This window comes from Rhinoraja longicauda, chromosome 1, assembly GCF_053455715.1.
Source record: "Rhinoraja longicauda isolate Sanriku21f chromosome 1, sRhiLon1.1, whole genome shotgun sequence".
NCBI lineage: Eukaryota > Metazoa > Chordata > Chondrichthyes > Rajiformes > Arhynchobatidae > Rhinoraja > Rhinoraja longicauda.
In genome coordinates this window covers 101,814,318-101,836,985 of record NC_135953.1, presented here as the reverse complement: position 1 = coordinate 101,836,985, position 22,668 = coordinate 101,814,318, and the positions used below count along the sequence as shown (strand labels likewise).

General features: G+C 44.7%; 2 protein-coding genes across 2 annotated transcripts in view; one reads left to right on the top strand and one right to left on the bottom strand.

Moving 5' to 3' along the window:
- The window catches only part of gstcd (glutathione S-transferase, C-terminal domain containing), a 169,064-nt gene extending 166,488 nt beyond the window's left edge, over positions 1-2,576 (bottom strand). The window contains exons 1-2 of the mRNA XM_078411583.1: positions 2,552-2,576; positions 1,047-1,472 (exon numbers count right to left, since the gene is read on the bottom strand). Coding sequence (XP_078267709.1) covers positions 1,047-1,460 — 414 coding nt within the window. The 5' untranslated portion in view covers positions 1,461-1,472; positions 2,552-2,576. The remainder of the gene's footprint in view (positions 1-1,046; positions 1,473-2,551) is intronic.
- Positions 2,577-2,663: 87 nt separating this feature from the next.
- Positions 2,664-14,470, top strand: ints12 (integrator complex subunit 12). The gene is made up of 6 exons (XM_078411571.1): positions 2,664-2,951; positions 7,501-7,653; positions 8,144-8,325; positions 11,291-11,450; positions 12,551-12,700; positions 13,126-14,470. The coding sequence occupies exons 1-6, from the start codon at positions 2,799-2,801 to the stop codon at positions 13,657-13,659; spliced, it is 1,332 nt and encodes a 443-aa protein (XP_078267697.1). The 5' UTR covers positions 2,664-2,798; the 3' UTR covers positions 13,660-14,470.
- Positions 14,471-22,668: the final 8,198 nt, after the last annotated feature.

The window sequence follows — 22,668 nt, the reverse complement described above, 5'->3', positions numbered from 1 at the left end:
CCCTTCGAGCCAGCACCACCATTCAATGTGACCATGGCTGAACATTCTAAATCAGTACCCTCTTCCTGCCTTCTCCCCATACCCCCAGAATTCCGCTATCCTTAAGAGCTCTATCTAGCTCTCTCTTGAATGCATTCAGAGAACTGGCCTTCACTGCCCTCTGAGGCAGAGAATTCCACAGATTTACAACTCTCTGACTGAAAAAGTTTTTCCTCATCTCCGTTCTAAATGGCCTACCCCTTATTCTTAAACTGTGGCCCCTGGTTCTGAACTCCCCCAACATTGGGAACATGTTTCCTGCCTCTAACGTGTCCAACCCCTTAATAATCTTATATGTTTCGATAAGATCCCCTCTCATCCTTCTAAATTCCAGTGTGTACAAGCCTAGTCGCTCCAGTCTTTTAACATATGACAGTCCCGCCATTCCGGGAATTAACCTAGTAAATCTACGCTGCACGCCCTCAATAGCCAGAATATCCTTCCTCAAATTTGGAGACCAAAACTGCACACAGTACTTCAGGTGCGGTCTCACTTGGGCCCTGTACAACTGCAGAAGGACCTCTTTGCTCCTATACTCAACTCCTCTTGTTATGAAGGCCAACATTCCATTGGCTTTCTTCACTGCCTGCTGTACCTGCATGCTTCCTTTCAATGACTGATGCACTAGGACACCCAGATCTCGTTGTACGTCCCCTTTTCCTAACTTGACACCATTCAGATAATAATCTGCCGTCCTATTCTTACCACCAAAGTGGATAACCTCACACTTATCCACATTAAACTGCATCTGCCATGCATCCGCCCACTCACACAACCTGTCCAAGTCACCCTGCAACCTCATAGCATCTTCCTCACAGTTCACACTACCACCCAGCTTTGTATCATCTGCAAATTTGCTAATGGTGCTTTTAATCCCTTCATTCGTCCAAGTCATCTTCTAAAGCAAGCGTCCCACCAACTGAACCGCAAGTGACAGATAACACAAAGTTAAAATACGGGTCAGTTAAGCCTTGAGCAGATGAATAACATGTTCCGAAAACACTCACCTCTGCACAAGCCTTTAAGCATGTATTTTTAAAGCCGAGCAGCTCCAAGACATCCTTGCGATTGGAGTCAATGTCATAAGTCCTTTGAATTATGTATCTCAAAACCACAGCAAGGCCTGCTCGACAAAAAATCCCATCTCTCTCCACCACAGCAGGCAGACGACAACTTCGAACCACAGGGGGCAGTTCCTGTTCTGAAAGTAGAGCCACAGGAATGTTCACCGGTACTCTTTTCCGCCATAACGGACAATCAGCAGCATCCTTATTTGGCACTAGGAACACCTTCATAGATGTGGTGTCACAGTAGGACATTAGAAAAAAAACGATGGATGTGTGCAGAGGAAAAATCCTGTCTTCTGAGCAGTGGGAAAGCTCCAGATATAGGCACTCATCATGTGTGCTCCCCTTCTTCATTTCTGCAACTACCTGCACAGGGAGTGGAATTACAAAGCACTTAAAATATTGGAACAGACACTGAAAATAACATGTAAATATGAATTACTTAGCAACCTTTCACCAGCAGTAAAACAAAAATAGTAGAGCATCATGGCTATTGAGATGGAAGAGTTGAAGGAACTTTAGAAACATCTGGCCACAAGAAGAAGCAACCATTCATTTATCCTGTATCTGTACACTGTGGATGTCTCCACTGTAATCATGTATTGTCTTTCCGCTGACCAGGTAGCACGCAATAAAAGCTTTTCACTGTAACTCGGTACATGTGACAATGAACTAAACTTTGGTGGGCAGTGTTAATGGGCAAAACACAAGGTTCCTAAGTAACTCAATGGGACGGGCAGAATCTGTGGAATGGACAGGTGTCGTTCATGCCGGGACCCTTCTTCAGACTCATTGTAGAAGGGGGAAGAATGATGGAAAAGAGGTGTGGGTGGAACAGTGAGAGGGAATCGCACATAATTCTCATCAGGGAGAGAAGAACTTCAATGAAGATAGACTTTGAGGTATTTTGCAGTGAAACAGTAAAATGGACACAGAAAACTGCAGCTGCTTTAGTAATCTTGTACAAAACACAAAGTGCTGGAGCAACTCAGCGGGTCAGGAAGCATATGTGGAGGAAAATGGACATAGGTGATGTTTCGGACTTCTTCAGACTGATTATGGCAAGAGGGAGAAACGTAGAATAGGTGAGGGCAGGACAGAGGGGGAGCAGTCAGAGGATCTCACAGAACTCCCTTTTAGCTCTATCTGCCTCTATGCTATTATCACCGCCATCTTTGCCAAGAGGTGCGGAGTCTGATTTTATTCTGGACTCCGACTCTAAAGATGCAAGAGTGTTTACTTGTGCAGTATATGAACCGGAACAATGAAAGTTTTACTAGCTGCATACAGCAGCTTCACTGGCTCGTCAGCAGCCGTGTCCCATGCAAGGGGCCGATGAGTGCAATTAGCAACGCTTCACACATACGCTATGTCAGGAGGATGTGACAGAGGAGTTGGGAGAAGTGGGGTTACTTTGCAAAGACCAGTGCCCCTCGGCGAGTTACCTGAAAACATGCAACAACCAATCGGTGCGGGGGACCCAAAGAGCGGGCGGACCGGGCCGGGTGGGCCGGATGTTACCCGTTGCTATGCGGGTCGGGGGAAGGAACAGAGAGCGGGGCCGGAAGTCGTGTTGAGGTGGGGAAGGGTGACATGAAGTTGCAAACTCCAAGGGCTTCAGTTCAATGGGGTTAGAGCTGGCAACGGCAGGCCCTCTTTAATTGCACGTGTATTCTCTCGCCTCTGCATGAGATGGCTGCCCCCAGTCTGGAGCTCGACCCTCTCTTCCTCAAAGCCTTGGGGTATCTGCATTCGAAGAGCAAGGACTCGGCGGAGAAGCTGAAAGCTCTGCTGGATGAGGCCTTGGCCAGAGGGAGCGATTGCAGCTTTCGGCCGCAGCAGAAGGTGCAGTTAGAACAAACAAACACAAACACAAACACAAACACACACACACACACACACACACACATTTTAAACAGTAGCAGGCAATGTTAGTTAAAACCAGTTAATCCAGTTAAAACACACACACACACACACACACACCTTTTAAGCAGAATATATTGGTGCAGTTAATACACACACCTTTAAAACAGTGACAAGAAAATGTCAGCGTGGTTAAAGCACACGCATCTTTTAAACAAACGGTAGAAAATGTAGGTGCAGTTAAAACAGAAAAACACACACACATTTTAAACAATTGTGGAGAATGTTGGAAATTAGCTGCAGGTCAGGTTTAGGGTTATTATTGTAGAAACAAGGAGGAACTGCAGATGCTGGTTTACAAATCAAGACACAAAGTAGTAACTCAGTCAGTCAAGCAGCAGCTCTGGAGAACATGAATAGGTGACGTGTTGGGTCAGGACCCTTCAGCCTGAGGAAGGGTCCTCATACTGCCTGACCTGTTGAGTTACTTCAGCATTTTGTGTCTTTTTAGATTTATTATTGTTATGTGTTCAATGGTACAGTGAAAAACTTGCATGCTATCCAAACAGATCAAATAATACTACATATAAATACCATCGTCAAACTCGGGTACAATAGATAGAACAAAGGGAAAGATACAGAGTGCAAGATATAATTCAGTTTAGTGTGGAATATCAGTCAATCAGCATCTTTGAGGAGGGGTAAAGGTAGATCATATGTGAACTTTTGTTAAAATGAATAGTGAGGGGTGAAGATTTCTTCCAGTTGAAGAGGGGTTCATCAACTTGATTAGGCTAAACTTTGTTCTGAGGATTTTGATATCACATGCTTTTACATAGATGCATAGACAATAGGTACAGGAGTAGGTCATTCGGCCCTTCAAGCCAGCACCGCCATTCAATGTGATCATGGCTGATCATCCACAATCTACCCCGTTCCTGCCTTCTCCCCATACCCCTTGATTCCGTTAGCCCTAAGAGCTCTAGCTCTCTTTTGAATGCATCCAGTGAATCGGCCTCCTGAGGCAGAGAATTCCACAAATTCACAAATCTCTGTGAAAAAGTTTTTCCTCATCTCAGTTCTAAAAGACCTACCCCTTATTCTTAAACTGTGGCCCCTGGTTCTGGACTCCCACAACATCAGGAACATGTTTCCTGCATCTAACGTGTCCAATCCCTTAATAATTTAATATGTTTCTATAAGATCCCCTCTCATCCTTCTAAATTCCAGTGTATACAAGCCCAGTCGCTCCATTCTTTCATCATATGACAGTCCTGCTACCCTGAGAATTAACCTCATGAACCTATGCTGTACTCCCTCAATAGCAAGAATGTCCTTCCTCAAATTAGGAGACCAAAACTGCACACAATACTCCGGGTGTTGTCTCAAAAGGGGCCCTGTACAACTGCAGAAGGACCGCTTTGCTCCTATACTCAACTCCTCTCGTTATGAAGGCCGACATGCCATTAGCTTTCTTCACTGTCTGCTGTACCTGCATGCTTACTTTCAGTTACTGATGTACAAGGTCTCGTACTTCCCCTTTTCCTAACCTGACACATTCAGATAATAATCTGCCTCCCTGTTCTTGCCACCAAAGTGGATAACTTCACATTTATCCACATTATACTGCATCTGCCATGCACCTGACCACTCACCCAACCTGTCCAAGTCAAGCTGCATCTTCATAGAGTCCTCTTATCAGTTCTCACTGCCACCCAGCTTTGTGTCATCTGCAAATTTGCTAATGTTACTTTTAATTCCCTCGTCTAAATCATTAATGTATATTGTAAATAGCTGCGGTCCCAGCACTGAGCATTGCGGCATCCCACTAGTCACTGCCTGCCATTTCTGAAAGGGACCCATTAATCCCTACTCTTTGTTTCCTGTCTGCCAACCTATTTTCAATCCATGTCAATACCCTATCCCCAATACCATGTGCTTTAATTTTGCCCACTAATCTGCGTGGGACCTTATCAAAGGCTTTCTGAAAGCCCAGGTACACTACATTCACTGGCTCTCCCTTTCCATGAAAAACATGTTTAGGGCAGAGACCAGCGAAGGGAAAATGATTTAAATACTTGGAAGAGGATTATAGAGAGAACAAAGAAGAGCACAGTGGCACAGATAGTAGAGGTCTTGCCGTGCAGCTTCAATGAGCCATGTTCAGTTCTGATTTTGGATGATGCTTTTGAGGAGTTTGCATATTCTCTATGTAATGAAGTGGGTTTCGTCCGGGTACTCCAGTTTCCACCCTCGTCCTAATGATGTGGGTTAGTATATTAATTGCCCACTGTAAATTGCTCCTAATGTAGGTTGGTGATAAACTCCAGAGGAAATTGATGGGAATGTGGGACGGCTATGTTGCAGGAAAAATTAGTGGAGGAGTGGGATTGTTTTGTGAGCTGGCATGGACTCCATTCGCCAAAAAGACGATCTCCTATATTGTATGTAAATTATGGACAGTGGGATGAGTTTTGTGTTGCTGTAGCAAAGGGCTAACAGATGCCATAAGTTAAACAGCCTAATTCAGTCCTGTAAATTTCTAATAGTTGCCTTATTAAATTGCCGACCAGCGATCACTCTGTACACTAGCACTATCCTACGCACTAGGGACAATTTGCAATCTTCATCTTTGGAGCATGGGAGGAAATCGGAGTAGCCGAAAAAAAACAAAAACCCATGCGGTCACAGGGAAAGTGTACAAACTCCGTGCAGACAGCACCCGTAGCTTGGATCGAACTTGGGTCTCTGGTACTGTAAGGCAGCAACCCGACCGCTGCGCCACTGTGCAGCTGCGCACAGAAATATAACAGAAAAGCAAGAAAGAAGCAAAGCTGAGTATCTTTATCTTTAAATAATCACCCCCTTGTGTTAGATTCTGCCACAAGGAAATATGCTCTCCAAATCCACTTTGTCAAGACCCCTGAGAAGCTTGGATATTACAATAATCTAGCAGGACTCACATTTCATCATAAGACCTCCTGAAAATAATCCTCTCCTGAAAATAATCTAGTAAACTTTCCCTGAATTACTTTCACTGCATTAAAATGCTGAAACAAAGCAATGCGCCCTGCATAAATGAAGTAAAACTTTTCTACCTGTTTCAAAAAGCAAACTGCTGGAGGAACAAACCTTGCATTAGGACTGAGTGTAGAGGAGAAACAGCCAGGATAAAGAGGCAAGAGGCAGGGATTGGCAGACAAGAGGTCGACCCAGGTGAGAGGGAGATGAAGGGCAGATAGAGCTGGTGAGTGATGGGCAGAGAGAGAAAAATAAAGAGGGTAATTGGGGAGGGGAGGGACACAATAGAGACTGGAAAGTGACATGGGAACACAAGAGGCTGTAGGTGCTGGAATTTGATAAATAAAGAACATGATAAGTGGAACCCTTAACTGTTTCCACATCATGTTCCAATCACTGTCTCTACCGCCACCCACCCCTCCCTCTACCGCCACCCTCCCCTCCACCTTCCCCTCCCTCTACATACATACATACATACATACATACATACATACATCCATCCATCCATCCATCCATCCATCCATCCATCCATCCATCCATCCATCCATCCATCCATCCATCCATCCATCCATCCATCCATCCATCCATCCATCCATCCATCCATCCATCCATCCATCCACCCACCCTCCCTCCCTCCACCCACCCTCCCTCCCTCCACCCTCCCTCCCTCTACCCCCACCCTCCCCTCCCTCTACCTCCACCCTCCCCTACCTCCACCCTCTCCTCCCTCTACCTCCACCCTCCCCCCACCTCCACCCTCCACCCTCCCCTTTCTCTACCTCCACCCTCCCCTTTCTCTACCTCCACCCTCCCCTCTCTCTACCGTCACCCTCCACTCCCTATATCTCCACCATTCCCCTCCTCTACCTGGCTCCCTTTTTTCTCACTTTACCAATCTCTGCTTAACTTCCATCACTGCATCCTGACTCCACCCCTCCTGGTTCCATCTGCCCACAATTTCCCCCCCTCACCAGTTCTACCTATCACTTGTCAGTCTGTGCCTCTTGCCTCTTTAAATTGGATGTTTCCCCTCTACGCCATGATGCAGGGTTTTGACCCAAAACATCGACAATCCCTCTGTCTCCATAGATGCTGCATGACCCACTGAGTTCCTCCTACATTTGTTTCAGATTCCAACATCTGCAGTCTCTTTTGTCTCTACCTGTATTCCCAATTCTCCCCAACGAACATTCACTCTATCGTTTTAATAATTATCTATTGTACGTGCATGCTAGCCTCTTGCAAATTATACACTTGGGCTGCAAATCCCTCTGCATGCCAGCGATGTGTAATCTCATACCATGCAGATAAGGTGCTTTTCATTATAGTTCCTGCCAATTTGGGCAGTGTCTCCTTTTCGCACATAATACTGCATCTGTCAGTATTGTTAAATGTTCACTCATTTAACATCTATATTCCTTTGTAGACTCTTTAATTCCCCTGTAAAACTTGTTTTTTGAAAATGTTATCAGGCCTATTTTTTGAATTTGTGTATTCCCAACTTGCACAGGAAGTTGAAACGCCCAAGATAACTGTTGGTTCCAAGTCCAGTTCAGCCAAACAGGAATCTAAAGTGTCCTCGTCGCTAACATCTGGCAATAATGGGAAATCCAGTTCCAGTGAGAAAACCAAAAAGGAAACTGAGAAGAGGCCAGCTGAAAAGGTAAAGATTGCGAGCTTATCTCTGGAGCTTTAGATTTTTACAGTAAATGGTTTGTGTACACAGGGGAGTTCTGCTTATTTATCATTTGAGGCAGTTGAAGTGTTGGAATGCTATGTCTGAAATTTGATTTGGAACGTATCTGAACCATTTGCCTTGTTGTAACTTTGTTAACTTAAAATAGTTAAAAGTCATTAGGTTGTGTCACAATTGGATTTTATTCTAAATTGGTATTTTCTGTCAAACAAAATAATGTTGTAAAGTGGAGACAGAAGGAACTGCAGATGCTAGAATTTTGCATTGAATCAAAGTGCTGGAATAATTCAGCCGGTCAGGCAACATCTCTTGAGGCCAAGGATAAAGAAGGTCTGGACCCGAAAAGCTGCTCATTCATGTCCTCGAGACTTGCTGCCTGGCCCATAAAGTATTCCAGCACATTGGGTTCAAAGTAAGGCGTAAATTTTAATATATTAACTGTTTCCAATTTTGAAAGGTTAAACTGGACACTCAGGAGGGAGTCGACCCCCAGAAGAAGTCCAGGCTGGAGAAGCCAGAGAATCGATCTTCCCCAATCACTGTTCAGTCCAGCAAAGACCTGCCAATGCCTGACCTGCCTGGCTTTGAGAGCGCTGAGGATTTTGCCATGGAAATGGGGTTGGCATGTGTGATGTGCCGGTATGAGATAATTTATCATTATAAATCATTTTAAACCAACCTTATTACTCAAGTGTTTCAGGTTTAGAAGAAAGATGAAAATTTTGTATTAGGACTCAAAGTGCATTTTTACACATTTTGGTTTCATCATGTAGAAATTACAGCAGTGTTTATACATAATATTTGGGACACAGCAATGTCATGTAAATGAAAGTCATGTTTAGTATTTTGTTGCATATCCTTTGCATGCAATGACTCCTTGAAGTCTGCAATTCATGGACATCACCAGCTGCTGGGTGTCTTCTCTGGTGATGCTCTGCCAGGCCTGTATTGCAGCCACCTTTAGCTTATGCTTGTTTTGGGGGCTAGTCCCCTTCAGTTTTCTCTTCAGCATATAAAAGGCATGCTCAATTGGGTTCAAATCGGGTGATTGACTTGGCCACTGAAGAATTGACCATTTTTTAGCTTTGGAAAAACTCCTTTGTTGCTTCAGCCGTATGCTTGGGATCGTAGTCTTGCTGTAGAATGAACCGCCAGCCAATGAGTTTTGAGGCATTTGTCTGAACGAGCAGATAGGATGTGTGTCTCTATACTTCAGAATTCATTATGCTACTACCATCAGCAGTTGAATCATCATGAAGATAAGTGAGCCAATACCTTCAGCAGCCATACATGCCCAGGCCATAACACCCCCACCACTGTGTTTTACAGATGAGGTGGTATGCTTTGGATCTTGGGCATTTCCTTCTCTTTTCCATACTTTGCAATTGCCATCACTCTGATATGTTAATCTTCGTCTCATCTGTCCACAAGATCTTTTTCCAGAATTGTAGTTGCTCTTTTAAGTACTTCTTGGCAAACTGTAACCTGGCCATCCTAGTTTTGTGGCTAACCAGTGATTTGTATCTTGCAGTGTAGCCTCTGTATTTTTGTTCCTGAAGTCTTCTGCGGACAGTGGTCATTGACAAATCCACACCTGACTCCTGAAGAGTGTTTCTGATCTGTCGGACAGGTGTTTGGGGATTTTTCTTTATTATAGAGAGAATTCTTCTGTCATCAGCTGTGGAGGTCTTCCTTGGCCTGCCGGACCCTTTGCGATTAGTAAGCTCACCAGTGCTCTCTTTCTTCTTAATGATGTTCCAAAAAGTTGATTTTGGTAAGCCTAAGGTTTAGCTGATGTCTCTAACAGTTTTATTCTTGTTTCTCAGTCTCATAATCGCTTCTTTGACTTTCTTTGGCACAATTTTGGTCCTCGTGTTGATAAACAGCAATGAAAGTTTTCAAAGATGATGGAAAGACTGGAGGAAAGACTAGGTCCTAAGAGCTCTCTTATACCTGCATTAAGGAGGCAATTAAATACACCTGAGCAATTACAAACACCTGTGAAGCCATGTGTCCCAAACACCATGGTGCCCTGAAATGGGGGTACTATGTATAAATACAGCTGTAATTTCTACATGGTGAAACCAAAATGTATAAAAATACCCTTTAATAAAATCTGACAATGTGCACTTTTAAGCACATGTGATTTTTTTTCTAATACAAATCTCAAATTGTGAAGTACAGAGGCAAATAAATAAATGGTGGGTCTCTGTCCCAAATGTTATGGAGGGCACTGTAGATGCTGATTCTTTATATAACAACTGTGTAAGACCGATCCCCCAGTTTTCTTCTAGTCATCAATTATTTTCCACACAAGTGCCAATGAAAACTCTGACTGACTCTTTCAATCACCCTTACACACATGCGTGTTAGTGTTTTCCAGAGCAATTAATATGAACAACTGTGAGTGCAATGCCTACTCAATTTTAGAATAATTCTGAGGGTATTTCATAACTGATGCTAAACATAATTGCAACACGGATTGTAGACTACAAAATCTGGTTTGGACATCCTGCTCAACTAACCTTTAAATATCATCTTGGTAATTTTAATAAGACTCTAATATCTAATGACAAAGAAAGGTACCACGTCTTCCCTATTACAGGCTTCCAAATAGTCCTTCCATAACCTCGGATTATGTCCACTTCACCTCTCCCCCATTGTGGGCACGGTACTTTGTTTATTGTTTGTTACTGGTGCACTACAATGCTGAAAACTACATTCTGCACTTTGTATCATTCCCCAGCTCTATTTATTGTACTTGAGTTTGGCTTGATTGCATTTATGTATCGCATTATTTAATTTGATTGAATAGCATCCAAAAAGATTTTCACTGTGCTTCGGTACAAAAGACAATAATAAAGTTAAACTTAGGTTTAGGGCAGCACAATATCACAATAGCTGCCCTACAGCCCCAGAGACCCAGGTTTGATCCTGACTACAGCTGTTGTTTGTACAGAGTTTGTACTCAACTGGACGGTGCAGACTTGGTGGGCCAAAGGGCCTGTTTTTGCACTGTATGTCTAAAGTCTTAGAGAAAGCTGGAAAAAAACAATGCAACAAGTTACAAGGTGGGGACATAGTTCCTTTTTGCTGCCTTTGGAAATTTATCAGGCGACTGGAAGAGTCCTGTGTAAAAACAAATGGACTTACCTGATTAATAAGCTTGTAATACCAACGAGAGCAAATTTATCACAATCTTATGTATAGAAAATTCTCAGCATGTCACTTATGCCATGGATCGAATTTCAAAATGTACAGAATCTTCAGATGGCTCTGATAAGCTTTCCTTGCCTTTGTCTTTGCCCATCAATCAAGACACATTCTCGGGCTCTTATCTTCGGTTGGTAACTTTCACAGTTTTGCTGTTGCAATAGAACACTTGGCATTTGAAGTATCCATTCTGCAGCCTGAAATGATCTGCCTCATTATCGCTGAGAGAATACAAATAATTAGTGACCGTAACATGAGGGTGCAATGCAAGGAAATAATTTGTACATAATGAAATGCACCAGTCCCATGAAAAGGATACACTTTTGTAGAATAAGATAAATTGTCAACTTATTTATTGATACTAATCATTGGTTAACAAACTTGCTTTTAGTCAGATGACTGTTACATCAGGTAACCAGCTGGTTGAATGTCAAGAATGTCACAACCTCTACCATCAGGACTGCCATAAGCCCCAGGTGACGGACAAGGATGTGAATGATCCACGGCTGATCTGGTATTGTGCCCGTTGCACACGGCAGATGAAGAAAATGGTAAGACTTTGTCACCTGTTTGATGCATGTAAACGCACCAGAATGTCCTTTACTATTTATCTTAGCAGATGCATCGTCTTTAAGATCACTTTAATTTTGATAAAGCTGAAACATTTTGGAATATCCAAGGAGATGAGAGTAAGATTTTACTTGTGAACTTTATGAACCAGAAACATATCGATTTGAGTTTGATATTGGCAACAGAATAGAAAAGTTAGTGCTCAGAACTGGAGGGGAAACCTGCGCAATTCTGATCATGGGTGCCCCCATCAATTGTGGTTAATTGAAATCAAGCTGTTTCTTAATGACATCCTAATGGATAAGACTAATTATATGCCTGATCAGCTATGGATTGGTATGGAGGTACATAACAAATTTACTTTTTTTGTGTGAAATGGGTGTATAGGCATTGGAGACTGCTCAAAAAACATTTAAAAGTGATGCTAGAGCTCACAGAAAAAAACGTGCAAGCCAGAGCTGAAGACTGAAGGTTGTCTTGATAATTACTTTTAAGACTGAAAATTTCAATGCTCAACTCAAAAAGATATTTTCACTGTGAATAGAACATGAAAATCGTAGCTAGAAGGAGTAGTTCAGTCAATAAATGCATCTAGATTTAAGAGGAAAATGTGCAAAACACATGAAGGGAAAGAAATATGGGCTTTGATGAATCAGTCTCATATGGACTGACTTTCATATGCTCTATTATTCTGCTATGTGGTCTTTGGGGACTGAAGAGAGAGGAATGGTTAACAGATGTGTCTATTTTATATTTAAACTAGATAATGATTAATCTACCTTTTGGGATGATTGGAGCTGCAGATTCTTTTCACTTCCTAAATAAGCTAACCAAAGTTGACAACTCTTTCAATGAAAAGCTCCAAAAAAGAAAATCTTTCAAAATGGTTTCTGTGCAATTAGTTAAATAAAGTTGTCCAATTTTCCAGACCACTATGGTGGCGCAAATTAGAAAATAATTAGATTTTTCATAGATATTTCAAATATCAAGGCCTATCAAAGTGTTCCTCTGTTTGCTTTTGCATGAAATTACCTTTTCTACTATGTATCTTTATCACAAATCTATCTTTTCTATTATGTAGGCACAAAAGACACAAAAGGCTGCCCCAAAAGCTCCCAGCCTAGTTGCTATCACCACTCCATCTGTAAAAGATCCATCTGTGAAAAAGCCAGAAATGAAGCTGAAACAAGAAATGACCACATTTCAAGCTTTCAAGCGAGCTGAAGTAAAGGTACAGTAACAGCCTCTTATATTGGATGGGCAGCAAAATACATTGCTATTTCAACTCATACCCTGTTTCATTTCCATTTGGAGGTAACTATTTTGTGCACTAAAGAGGTGAATTAGTGGGATTAGAACAGGTCCACTGTTGGGAACTTTCAAAAGATACAGGAGTCCTCTTGTGATGGTTAAAACTCACTGCTTATAGCATTGTCAGTCACCGTTTAAAAAAATAGTTGGCTGTAATATCTATGGGAAGGTGTCTTGCAGGGTTACAGGTGCATTTTACAATGATAGTGGTCCTTTATAAACGGTGTCTATTCTAACCAGTTTGTATAAAAGAACACTTGCTAGCGTGTACATTTTCATTCAGTCTGACCAATCCTGTTGGTTTATAATTTACGGCAATTTTGCTTTTCATTATTTTGTTTTCAGGCTTCCGCATCTGCTTCTGGGAATTCCTCCAATTCTAACACCGCCTCTTCCTCTGTTAGTGGTCTCACAGGATGGGCTGCCTTTGGAGCTAAAACGTCAACTGCAGCACCTTCCACGGCTAAACTGGGGTCAGCTGTACAAACTGTGAGCGGGAAACCTACTGCTCCATCCTCAAATCAGAAGGCAGTGGGTTTGTCTGGACTGGCACCTTCCAAGGCAAGCCTGGGGTCCAAAGCGGCCACCAGCGTTAGCTCAAGCACTGGACCTGTAAAGCCGCTCCCGCCCCTGACACTGGGGAAACCGAGTCTTAATCGATCGTCTAGCAATGACAGCGTCAGCAACACTGTTGCCAGCAGTGGGAATGGAGGGACCACTTCTACCAACAATGGTGGTAACAATGGGGCCAAAACACCATCTGAATCCAGCAACCCTTCTGTCGTTAAGTTGCCGACATCTCAAGAGTCTCAGCTTAATGCTATGAAAAGGCTCCAGATGGTTAAGAAGAAAGCAGCGCAGAAGAAGCTTAAGAAGTGAATGCTAATGTATCTAAATGGTTGTGGCTCTCCGTCTTTGTGTTTCTACACAGAAAAGCAGGCACCTCATCCCTGCCAAGGAGGCCAACAAACTTGCCCTTGGATTTACACATTTTGCAGGATTTTTATACGTGAAAAGATCAGAGATCTCTTGCCTCCTAAAAGCCCCATGAAACAGTTGGTGTTTTCTTATTGAGAAAGGGTTTGCATTGCTCTAAGTGGTCATAATCAAGAGTTGCAGCATTAACAAAGCTATTAGCAAAAGGCTGAGGGAATTAATAGAGTACACTTTTACGTGGCAGAAACGTCATTAAATTAATTTCACTAATTTTAACAACATTGACTTGCTGGCCTTTTTTATTTTAAGTTTATCTTTTAAATGCACCACTGATTCAAGCTCTGTTTCTTAACTGTTTCAAGCAATCTGAAAAGAGCTTGTTTCGAGACTCAGCTGTGATACCAGCAGGCAAAGGTCTTGATTGTTCAGTAACTTGCAGGAGATTATTATTTTTTTGTGCTACGCAGTATAAGGTTACAAAAGCCTTCTTTCTGAGCTTGTTCTGCTTACCCTGCACTGCAGAAAACCTTTAAAATGTTTTGCAAAAGCTCTTAACAGGCCAAAAATGCTCTGCACCTCTCAAAACAAATCTTGAAAGTTGTGAGAGAGACCAGTTTACTGTGACATTGAAAACCAGGGAGGTTTGAATTCTGTGTCAAATAGACCTGATCACAAATGTTGTCTTGTATATGTTATTGTCCATGGAGATGTCATCTCCATTTGGTGAATTGCACTGGTATTGAAAAATTAAAAGTCAAACCTTGTAACTTCAATTTATGGACCATGGTTCTTACTCGTCCCTTTACATATTTTCATGGACTTTTCTTGACTTGTTTTAATATTTAAATGATGATCAATAGGTAAAACCTTTCATTTTGTTCTCTGACACCCAAATGTGACTATCAAGGAATAAACCCTATAATTACAACACTGACTGATGAAAATTATCACACAACCTCTGCAACCCAGCCCAACATTTATTTAAGCCAAAGACGTGTGGGTTTGTAGGTTAATCTGGCCCTGTAAATTGCCACTAGTGTGCAGGGAGTGGATGAGAAAGTGGGATAACATAAAACTGGTGTGAACGGGTGATCGATGGTCAGTGTGGGCTCGGTGGGCCAAAGGGCCTTTTCCCGAGGTAATGTCATTCATCTGCTTTTGCTCCATGCAACTGAATACCAGCGTTTTATAAAATAAATTAACTTGTGTCTTTAGGAATTTAGGCTTCTGTCCTTCACCCTTGATGACTTGGCTCTAATTTTCCGATTATAATCTCTGCACAGAAGAAAATAATATCCTTTTCCCTGATCAACGCAATCCATTGATGTCTTAAATTATTTCAAGAAATACTTGCATTGAAATAGCACCCTTCACATTGTCTTGTAGGTTCCTGCAGCTGATGTGTGAGTATAAAATCTAAACTCTAGAAAACGAGTCTAGAAAGACCAAAGTAATGATCAGATATTATGTTACTATTGAAATGAAGGATGATATTGGACAAATCCCAACCAATGTCACCTCCTGGGGCAGCACAGTGGTGCAGCGGTAGCGTTGCTGCCTTACAGCGCCAGAAACCTGGGTTCCATTCTGACAACGGGTGCTGTCTACGGAGTTTGAAGAAGGGTCTCGACCCGAAACGTCACCCATTCCTTGTCTCCAAAGATGCTGCTTGTCCTGCTGAGTTACTCCAGCTTTTTGTGTCTATGGAGTTTATAGGTTCTCCCTGAGACTGTGGGTTTTCTCTCGGTGCTCTGGTTTCCTCCCACATTCCAAATATGTGTAGGTTTGTAGGTTAATTGGCTTCTGTAAATTGTCCCTCGTGTGTAGGAGAGAACTAATGTATGCGTGATTGCTGGTCGGCATGGACTCGGTGGGCCAAAGGGCCTGCTTCCACACTATCTCTAAAGTCAACCCTTTGTAGTACCATGCATTTTTTCAACCTCCACCTAAGAACAGTCAGGAGCTCAGGTTGACTACTTCTCTAAATGAAAACGTTTCCATCATTACACCATCTCCTCAGTACTGCATGTTTGGAGACACGATTTCAAGAAGGACTCCTGTGTGTGCGCACGCGTGGACTTTATTAAGACGTTCCCAACATCAGCATACATTACATTAGCATATATCACAACATCCTCCCTTTTTTCAAAAGAGAAAAACTTGTCAAATAAACAGCGAATGTTGTTTAAAAAAAAATTCCCATTACTATAACAATTATGAACTTCTAAATTATGAATCTATCAAACATGATAACTGTCACTGACAAATTAAAATACAACAAAGTCTCTGAGATGCTTTGGCATCCTCACAGTTCGCCCTGAGCGGGTTTTCACTGGTTTGTCTGAGTCGCTTATCACTTGTCCATTATCTATGTCCTTATTTTCAGGTTGCCCTGTAGATGTTTTGTCTTCTGTAGACGCTTTTCTTTCAGGAGTCGCTGGCTGTTGATCCAACGCCTGCTTCGCGTTAGTTGTGGTAGTTGACGCGCTCCAGTCATTGACGTTACTGCCCTGCTTCTCGTGTTGACTTGCGATTAGCTCGTCTGGCGGGTTGTCGCTGGTCTTGCGGAGATGTACCCGATTGCGTCGATAGGTGCCAGATGGGGTTTGATCCGCATATGATTGCTCGTCAAGCTGGCGAGTAACAGCGGCTTTCTCCCAACCCTTCTTTCCTTTTATGAGGGGTTGCATTCGCACTGTATCCCCTTTGTGAAGTGGGAGAAGGTCTTTTGCTGACCTGTTGTAATTGCCAGCCTGTTGCCGCACGCGCTGCTTCATGCGTTCATGTTCCTTTACTAGTCTTGGTTCGAGTTGGCTTGCGGTAGTGGGCAGAGGTGTTCGTGTGCGGCGAATCATCAGGCGTTGAGCGGGATGTGCTCAGCCCTTGTGAAGGCGTATTGCGATGATCCAACATCGCTAGGTATGGGTCTGATCGCGATTCCTTGCTCTTTGCCATGATCCGCTTCGCTGTCTTGACGGCTGACTCTGCCTTCCCGTTCGTTTTGCTATTGCCTGGACTGCTGCACAGGTGCTCAAAATCCCATTCTGTCACGAACTGACGGAATGCGATCAATGTGAATTGCGGTCCATTGTCGCTCACAACTTGCGTCGGGCTGCTGGACCTCGCGAAGTGAGCTTTCAGCTTGCGGATTACGATAGGACTGCCCGTGTCTTTCAGCCGGTCTACCTCGAGGAAGTTGCTATGGTAGTCGTCGGTGACTAGAAAGTCCTTCCCGTCCCATGAGAAGAGATCTGTGCCGACTTTCTCCCATGGCCTAGTTGGTACCTCATGAGCGACTCTTTTTGCTGGCATACCTGTCGCTGCTCGTTCCAAGCCAGAATAAGCATTCGCGTGCTTGTTGTAGACAGCCCTCGATGCCCAGATGTGAAGAGCGTATCTTCTCCTTCATCTCTTTGCGAAGGGTTAGTGGTATGATCACACGCTCGCTCTTGAAAATCAGACCATCTAGTACTGCAAGCTCGCCCCTGTAGCTATAGTAAGGTGTGAGCTGCTTTAGTAGCCTATCGTATTTGCTAGGCCAACCATTGATGATGACGCGTTTCAGCGTCTGCAGCGTGTCATCCTTCTCTGTTTAGTCGCGAATTTGCTCGAGACGCTCATCGCGAATTGGCAAACGAGACCCCATGTTGACCTCGGATGTTTGCTCGCTGCTCCGTGTACTGCAAACTGCTCAGGACAGTGTATCTGCCAGGTACATGAGCTTCCCCTGACTGTAGCTGATGTCGAAATCATAGCTCTGCAGGCGGAGTAGCATTCCTTGGAGGCGTTCGGTGCTTTCACCAGCAGCTTTTTCGCTATCATCTCAAGCGGTTTGGGATCGCTGATCACGCTGGTGAAACGACCAAATGTGTATTGGTGAAAACGCTCCATTGCGAACACCACCCGGAGCATCTCTTCCTTGATTGAGGCATACTGCGTTTCTGTGTCGGTTAATGCCCTGCTCGTATACGCGATAGGACATCCCTTTTGGAGCAAGGCTGCCCCTAGTCCCTTGTTGCTCGCATCGCACTGTATTGTCAGCTCCTCATTGGGATTGTAGTACGCTAAGATCCGCGCTTCGGACACCATCTGTCGGATCTTGGACATCGCATTGTCCTCCTCAGCAGACCATTCCCACTCTACCTCTGGTTTCGTCAGCTGTCTGATAGGCTCCAGGGTATCAGACAGGCTGGGTAGAAAAAGGCTCGGGTAGTTGACGAATCCAACTAGCCTCTGTACACCTTGTACATCTGAGGGTGCTGGCATGTTGACGACATCGACGACCTTTTTTGGGTCAGGTTGCAGCCCTGTGCTAGTGATCACATGCCCTAAGATGGGTATCTCGGTAGCTCTGAAAGACTTGTCTTTGTTGAGCTTGATGTGTTGCTGTACACATCGCTGTACACAAGCAACTGCTCGAGTTTTGAGTCGTGATCGATGACCGCGTCTTCACTCGCCTCTCCTTAGCCATAGACGAGGATGTCGTCTGCGACACAGATCACTCCAGGTAACCCTTCGAGCGCTTGATGCAATCATCGTTGGAAGATTTCCGATGATACACTTGTACCGAATGGCAGTCGGCGCCACCGGTATCGACCGAAAGGTGTGTTGAACGTCGTTAGCTTGCTACACTTCATCCAGCTTCACCTGCCAGAAAGCTGAGCTCATGTCCAGCTTACTGAAGATCTTAGCTTGTGTAGGAAAATAACTGCAGATGCTGGTACAAATCAAAGGTATCACAAAATGCTGGAGTAGACCCACTGTGTTACTCTGATGCTGCCTGACCCGCTGAGTTACTCCAGCATTTTGTGATACGAAGACCCTAGCTTGATCGAGGTTTGGCAAGGTATCCTCAATAACTGGAAGCGGGTAGTGTTCACGCTTCAACGCTTTGTTTAGCGGTCGTGGATCGATACACACCCGGAGATCGCCATTAGCTGACCCAACTCGTCGGCTCGTGCACTGGTGCGATCACGTGACGCTCTACCATGCCCTCCAGCTCCTTCCTCACCTGTTTTATCGCGTGGGGTAAACGTCGTGGCGATAAGACTTGGTTGCACTACCTCGTCTATCTGCACGTGGGCTTCACCTGGCAGCTCTCCCAGTGCACCGTCGAACACTTCTACATAGCATTCTTCAGCCTTACGCACTTTCTCTTTCACGACAGATGACGTGTGTACACAGTGAAAACTGTCGTCATTCACCGTGATCAAGTTCATTCGCTGACCAGCTTTGCTCCCTAGCAGCGGCGTGAAGTCATCACTGACCACGATGAACTCAGCGGAGCACTTGCGGTTTGTCCTGGGGTTGAGCAGCTTAACCCGGTAAACTCCTTCCGCGTCCATCATCGTCTTATTCCACATTACGACCTTCTTATGACATGGGGTTAGTGTGTGGTCTACGCCGTTGAAATATCTGCGTGGCTCCGCTGTCCACTTGGAAGTCCACCTGCTTCCCATTGACGAGCATTGTTGCATAGACGTCATCCCGAGGCTGCACCGTGTTGACTGTGAGCTTGACGCTGTCGATGAACTCGGTGCCCGTGTCACTGCCTGTCTGGTCGTCCACTTTGTGCACTTTACTCTTCCTGCACACTTGAGCAAAATGGTAGCGACTGCCACATGCTTTACAGTTCTGTCCATAGGCTGGACACTGCTGTTTGTCCCTTGTGTGCTCCTTACCACAATACCTGCACGCTTTCGCTTCCTGGAACTGCTTTGGCACTTTCCTTGGCACTGCTTTGGCTTCGCACAACTGCTCTGTTTGCGTGGCTGGCGCACGGTAGCGCCCCTCATGTTGCTCGGCTGCCTTATTTTGTGGACCGTGGCAGCAGACCTGCCACTTCCACCGTCGGTGAAAGCCTGGAGATGTGACTCAGCCGTCTCGGCACTCTTTCAGATGTCAATACAACCACTGAGAGTGAGCCTCCTCTCTTGCAGTAACCGTTTCCTCATCTGTGAGTCGCTAATGCCAAGCACTATTTTGTCACAGAGCAAGCTGTCCGACATGCACAGGCAGAAATTGCAGGACTTCGCTAGTGTTCGCAGGCTAGCAAAACTTTCTCCTGCTTCATGCTGTCTCTTGTTGAAGAGATACCGCTTATAGGTTTTGTTCTTTTCGCCTATGGCGTAATTCTCGAACGCCTGAATGATCTCGGCCATGTCCCAGCCCTGCTCGTCACTGGAAAACAAAAAACTGTTATAAATCTCTAGTCCTGATGGGCCAAATGTATGGAGGAATAATCCCGTCTAGTAGGCTGCAGTCTGCCTGTCTACGCTGTAGTTGGTCCACATCTGCCGCCATGTTTTCCACCCCTCAATCACTCCACGATTGACGGTTAATGGGGTCGGTGGCCGTATACCGCTCACGGATGGCGGACCAGCAGCGTGCAGTGGGCCGTGACCGGTTGCTAGCTGCGCTTGCTGCTGGCCGCTCGTCCCCTCTCCACTTGCACTCATCACAGCGCGCTGCTGCACGGCTGACTGCCCCTCCCCCCACGTGGTCATTTCTCTCCGCGGCTGGAATTGCTTTAACTCGCCTCTAATTCTTTTCCACACCTGTCCCTCGGCGCTTGACACCTTCGCTAATCGTTAGCGGGCACTTGTCCTAGCCGGGACTCTCAGGTTGCGAGGAAAAACGATCTTTCAAAGTTCCACTGCTGCCGCCATGTTTGGAGACACGATTTCAAGAAGAAGGACTCCTGTGCATGAGCACGCGCATGCGTGGACTTTATTAAGACGTTCCCAACATTAGCATACATTACATTAGCATAGATCACAACACTGCAAGAGCATCTCATATTGTGATTGCCTGGATGTGGAGATGATTAGATGATCTTCCTTGATTGTACAATTCAAGCTGATGTGGGTTGACAGGCAAGTGATGATGATCATATAATATGTTAATATTGAAATGATGGATAATTATTGGACAATAATTGTTTTATCTTGTTATTGCTGAATTACCTGATCAAATTGTTCAGCTGTGAAGTTGATAGAATGTTTTCTTATATTTGGCTCATGTTTGCCATCTACTGGTCCCTTTTAAAAGTGCATATGAGTAGTGTTCAAGGTTCAATGGTTCTTTATTATAATAATAATAATATTCATTTATTGTCATTGCAACGAGTACAACGAAATTAAAAAACAGCCAATCCTGACGGTGCGTACAAACATATATGCAATAAATGCAAAAACAAATAAATACATAAATACAATTAAATTAAGTACAAGATTTTTTAACGGTGTTGCCTAGTGCACAGGTAGTGTTCAGTTCTCGTATGGCCCTGGGGTAAAAACTGTTCTTAAGTCTGTTTGTTCGGGATTTGATTGACCTGAAACGTCGACCAGAGGGCAGATGAACAAACAGACGGTGGCCGGGGTGGGATGGATCTTTTATTATTTTGCCTGCTCTACTGAGGCAGCGCAGGCTGAACAGGTGCTCCAGGGAGGGCAGTGAGCAGCCGATGATTTTCTGGGCCGTCGTGATGACCCTCTGAAGGGCCTTCCTGTCCTTTTCTGAGCAGCTGGCATACCATGTGGTTATACAGTATGCCAGCACACTCTCGATGGAGCAGCGATAGAAGGACAACATGAGCTTCTCCTGCAGGTTGGTTTTCCTGAGGATCCTCAGGAAGTGGAGTCTCTGCTGTGCCTTCTTTACTGTGGTGATGGTGTTGGTAGACCAGGTGAGATCCTCTGCGATGTGCGTACCCAGGAACCTGAAAGCTGGTACCCTTTCCACGCAGACCCCATTGATGTAGAGTGGGTCGTAATCTCCACTGGTTTTTCTAAAGTCAATTATAAGTTCCTTTGTTTTGGAGGAGTTCAGGACCAGATTGTTCACTGAACACCATGCTGCCAGCCTTTGGATTTCATCCCTATAGGCTGTCTCATCTCCTTCTGAGATAAGTCCAACCACAGTCGTGTCATCCGCGAACTTGATGATGGTGTTGGTGGGATGGGTGGGGGCGCAGTCGTGAGTGTAGAGGGAGTAAAGGATGGGGCTCAACACACAGCCCTGTGGTGAGCCGGTGCTCAGTGTAATGGTGGAGGAGAGGTGAGGGCCTATTTTGACTGTCTGGGGGCGGTTGGTCAGGAAGTCCTTGATCCATTTGCAGATGGTTAGGGAAAATCCAAGGTCGGAAAGTTTGGTGACCAGTCTGCTCGGGATGACCGTGTTAAAGGCAGAGCTGAAGTCGAGAAAGAGCATCCTCACATAGCTCCCCTGGTGTTCAAGGTGGGTCAGTGCAGTGTGAAGAGCAGTGTCGATGGCATCCCCTGTAGACCTATTTGCTCTGTAGGCAAACTGGTATGGGTCGAAGGTGGGTGGGAGGCTGGCTTTGATGTGCTGCAGGACCAGTCTCTCGAAGCACTTTGTGATGACCGGTGTGAGTGCTACCGGACGGTAGTCGTTAAGACCGCTGATGACAGGCTTTTTCGGCAGTGGGATGATTATGGCGGACTTCAGGCAGGGAGGGATGGTGGATTTTAAAAGGGACAGGTTGAAGATTTTTGTGAAGACCTCAGATAATTGGTCTGCACATTCCCTCAGCACTCTGCCCGTCACACCATCGGGGCCTGCAGCTATCATATGTATCAAGGTACAATGGAATTCTTTTTTTTTGCATACAGTTCAGTAAATTATTGCCATACATAAGTACAATCCCAGATTAAGTACAAAGGGTATAGAAATAGCCCACTGATACCATATTGCAAGCCACCAGGTTTTAGCATCATTTTCAAAGTCCAAGCTGCAGTTGGCCATAAAGACCCATTGCAGGTGTCCTCCATCCAGATCATTCAGTGACCCATCGTCCCTCTCCTTGCCCGGCCTTCAGCCTTTGTACTCCGGCGTCTGCATCTGCCACAGCCAACCTTAAGGGTGCAGAAGGTAAAATCCCAGTTCTTATCAGCCCTATGTTCTCACGTCCACCATCGCCGACCCCCTTCT

Coding starts and splice junctions, on each gene's coding strand:
- ints12 (XM_078411571.1), top strand. CDS start 2,799: ATGGCTGCCCCCAGTCTGGAGCTCGACCCTCTCTTCCTCAAAGCCTTG. Junction 7,654..8,143: donor AGAAGAGGCCAGCTGAAAAG/GTAAAGATTGCG, acceptor CAATTTTGAAAG/GTTAAACTGGACACTCAGGA. Junction 12,701..13,125: donor TCAAGCGAGCTGAAGTAAAG/GTACAGTAACAG, acceptor TTTTGTTTTCAG/GCTTCCGCATCTGCTTCTGG.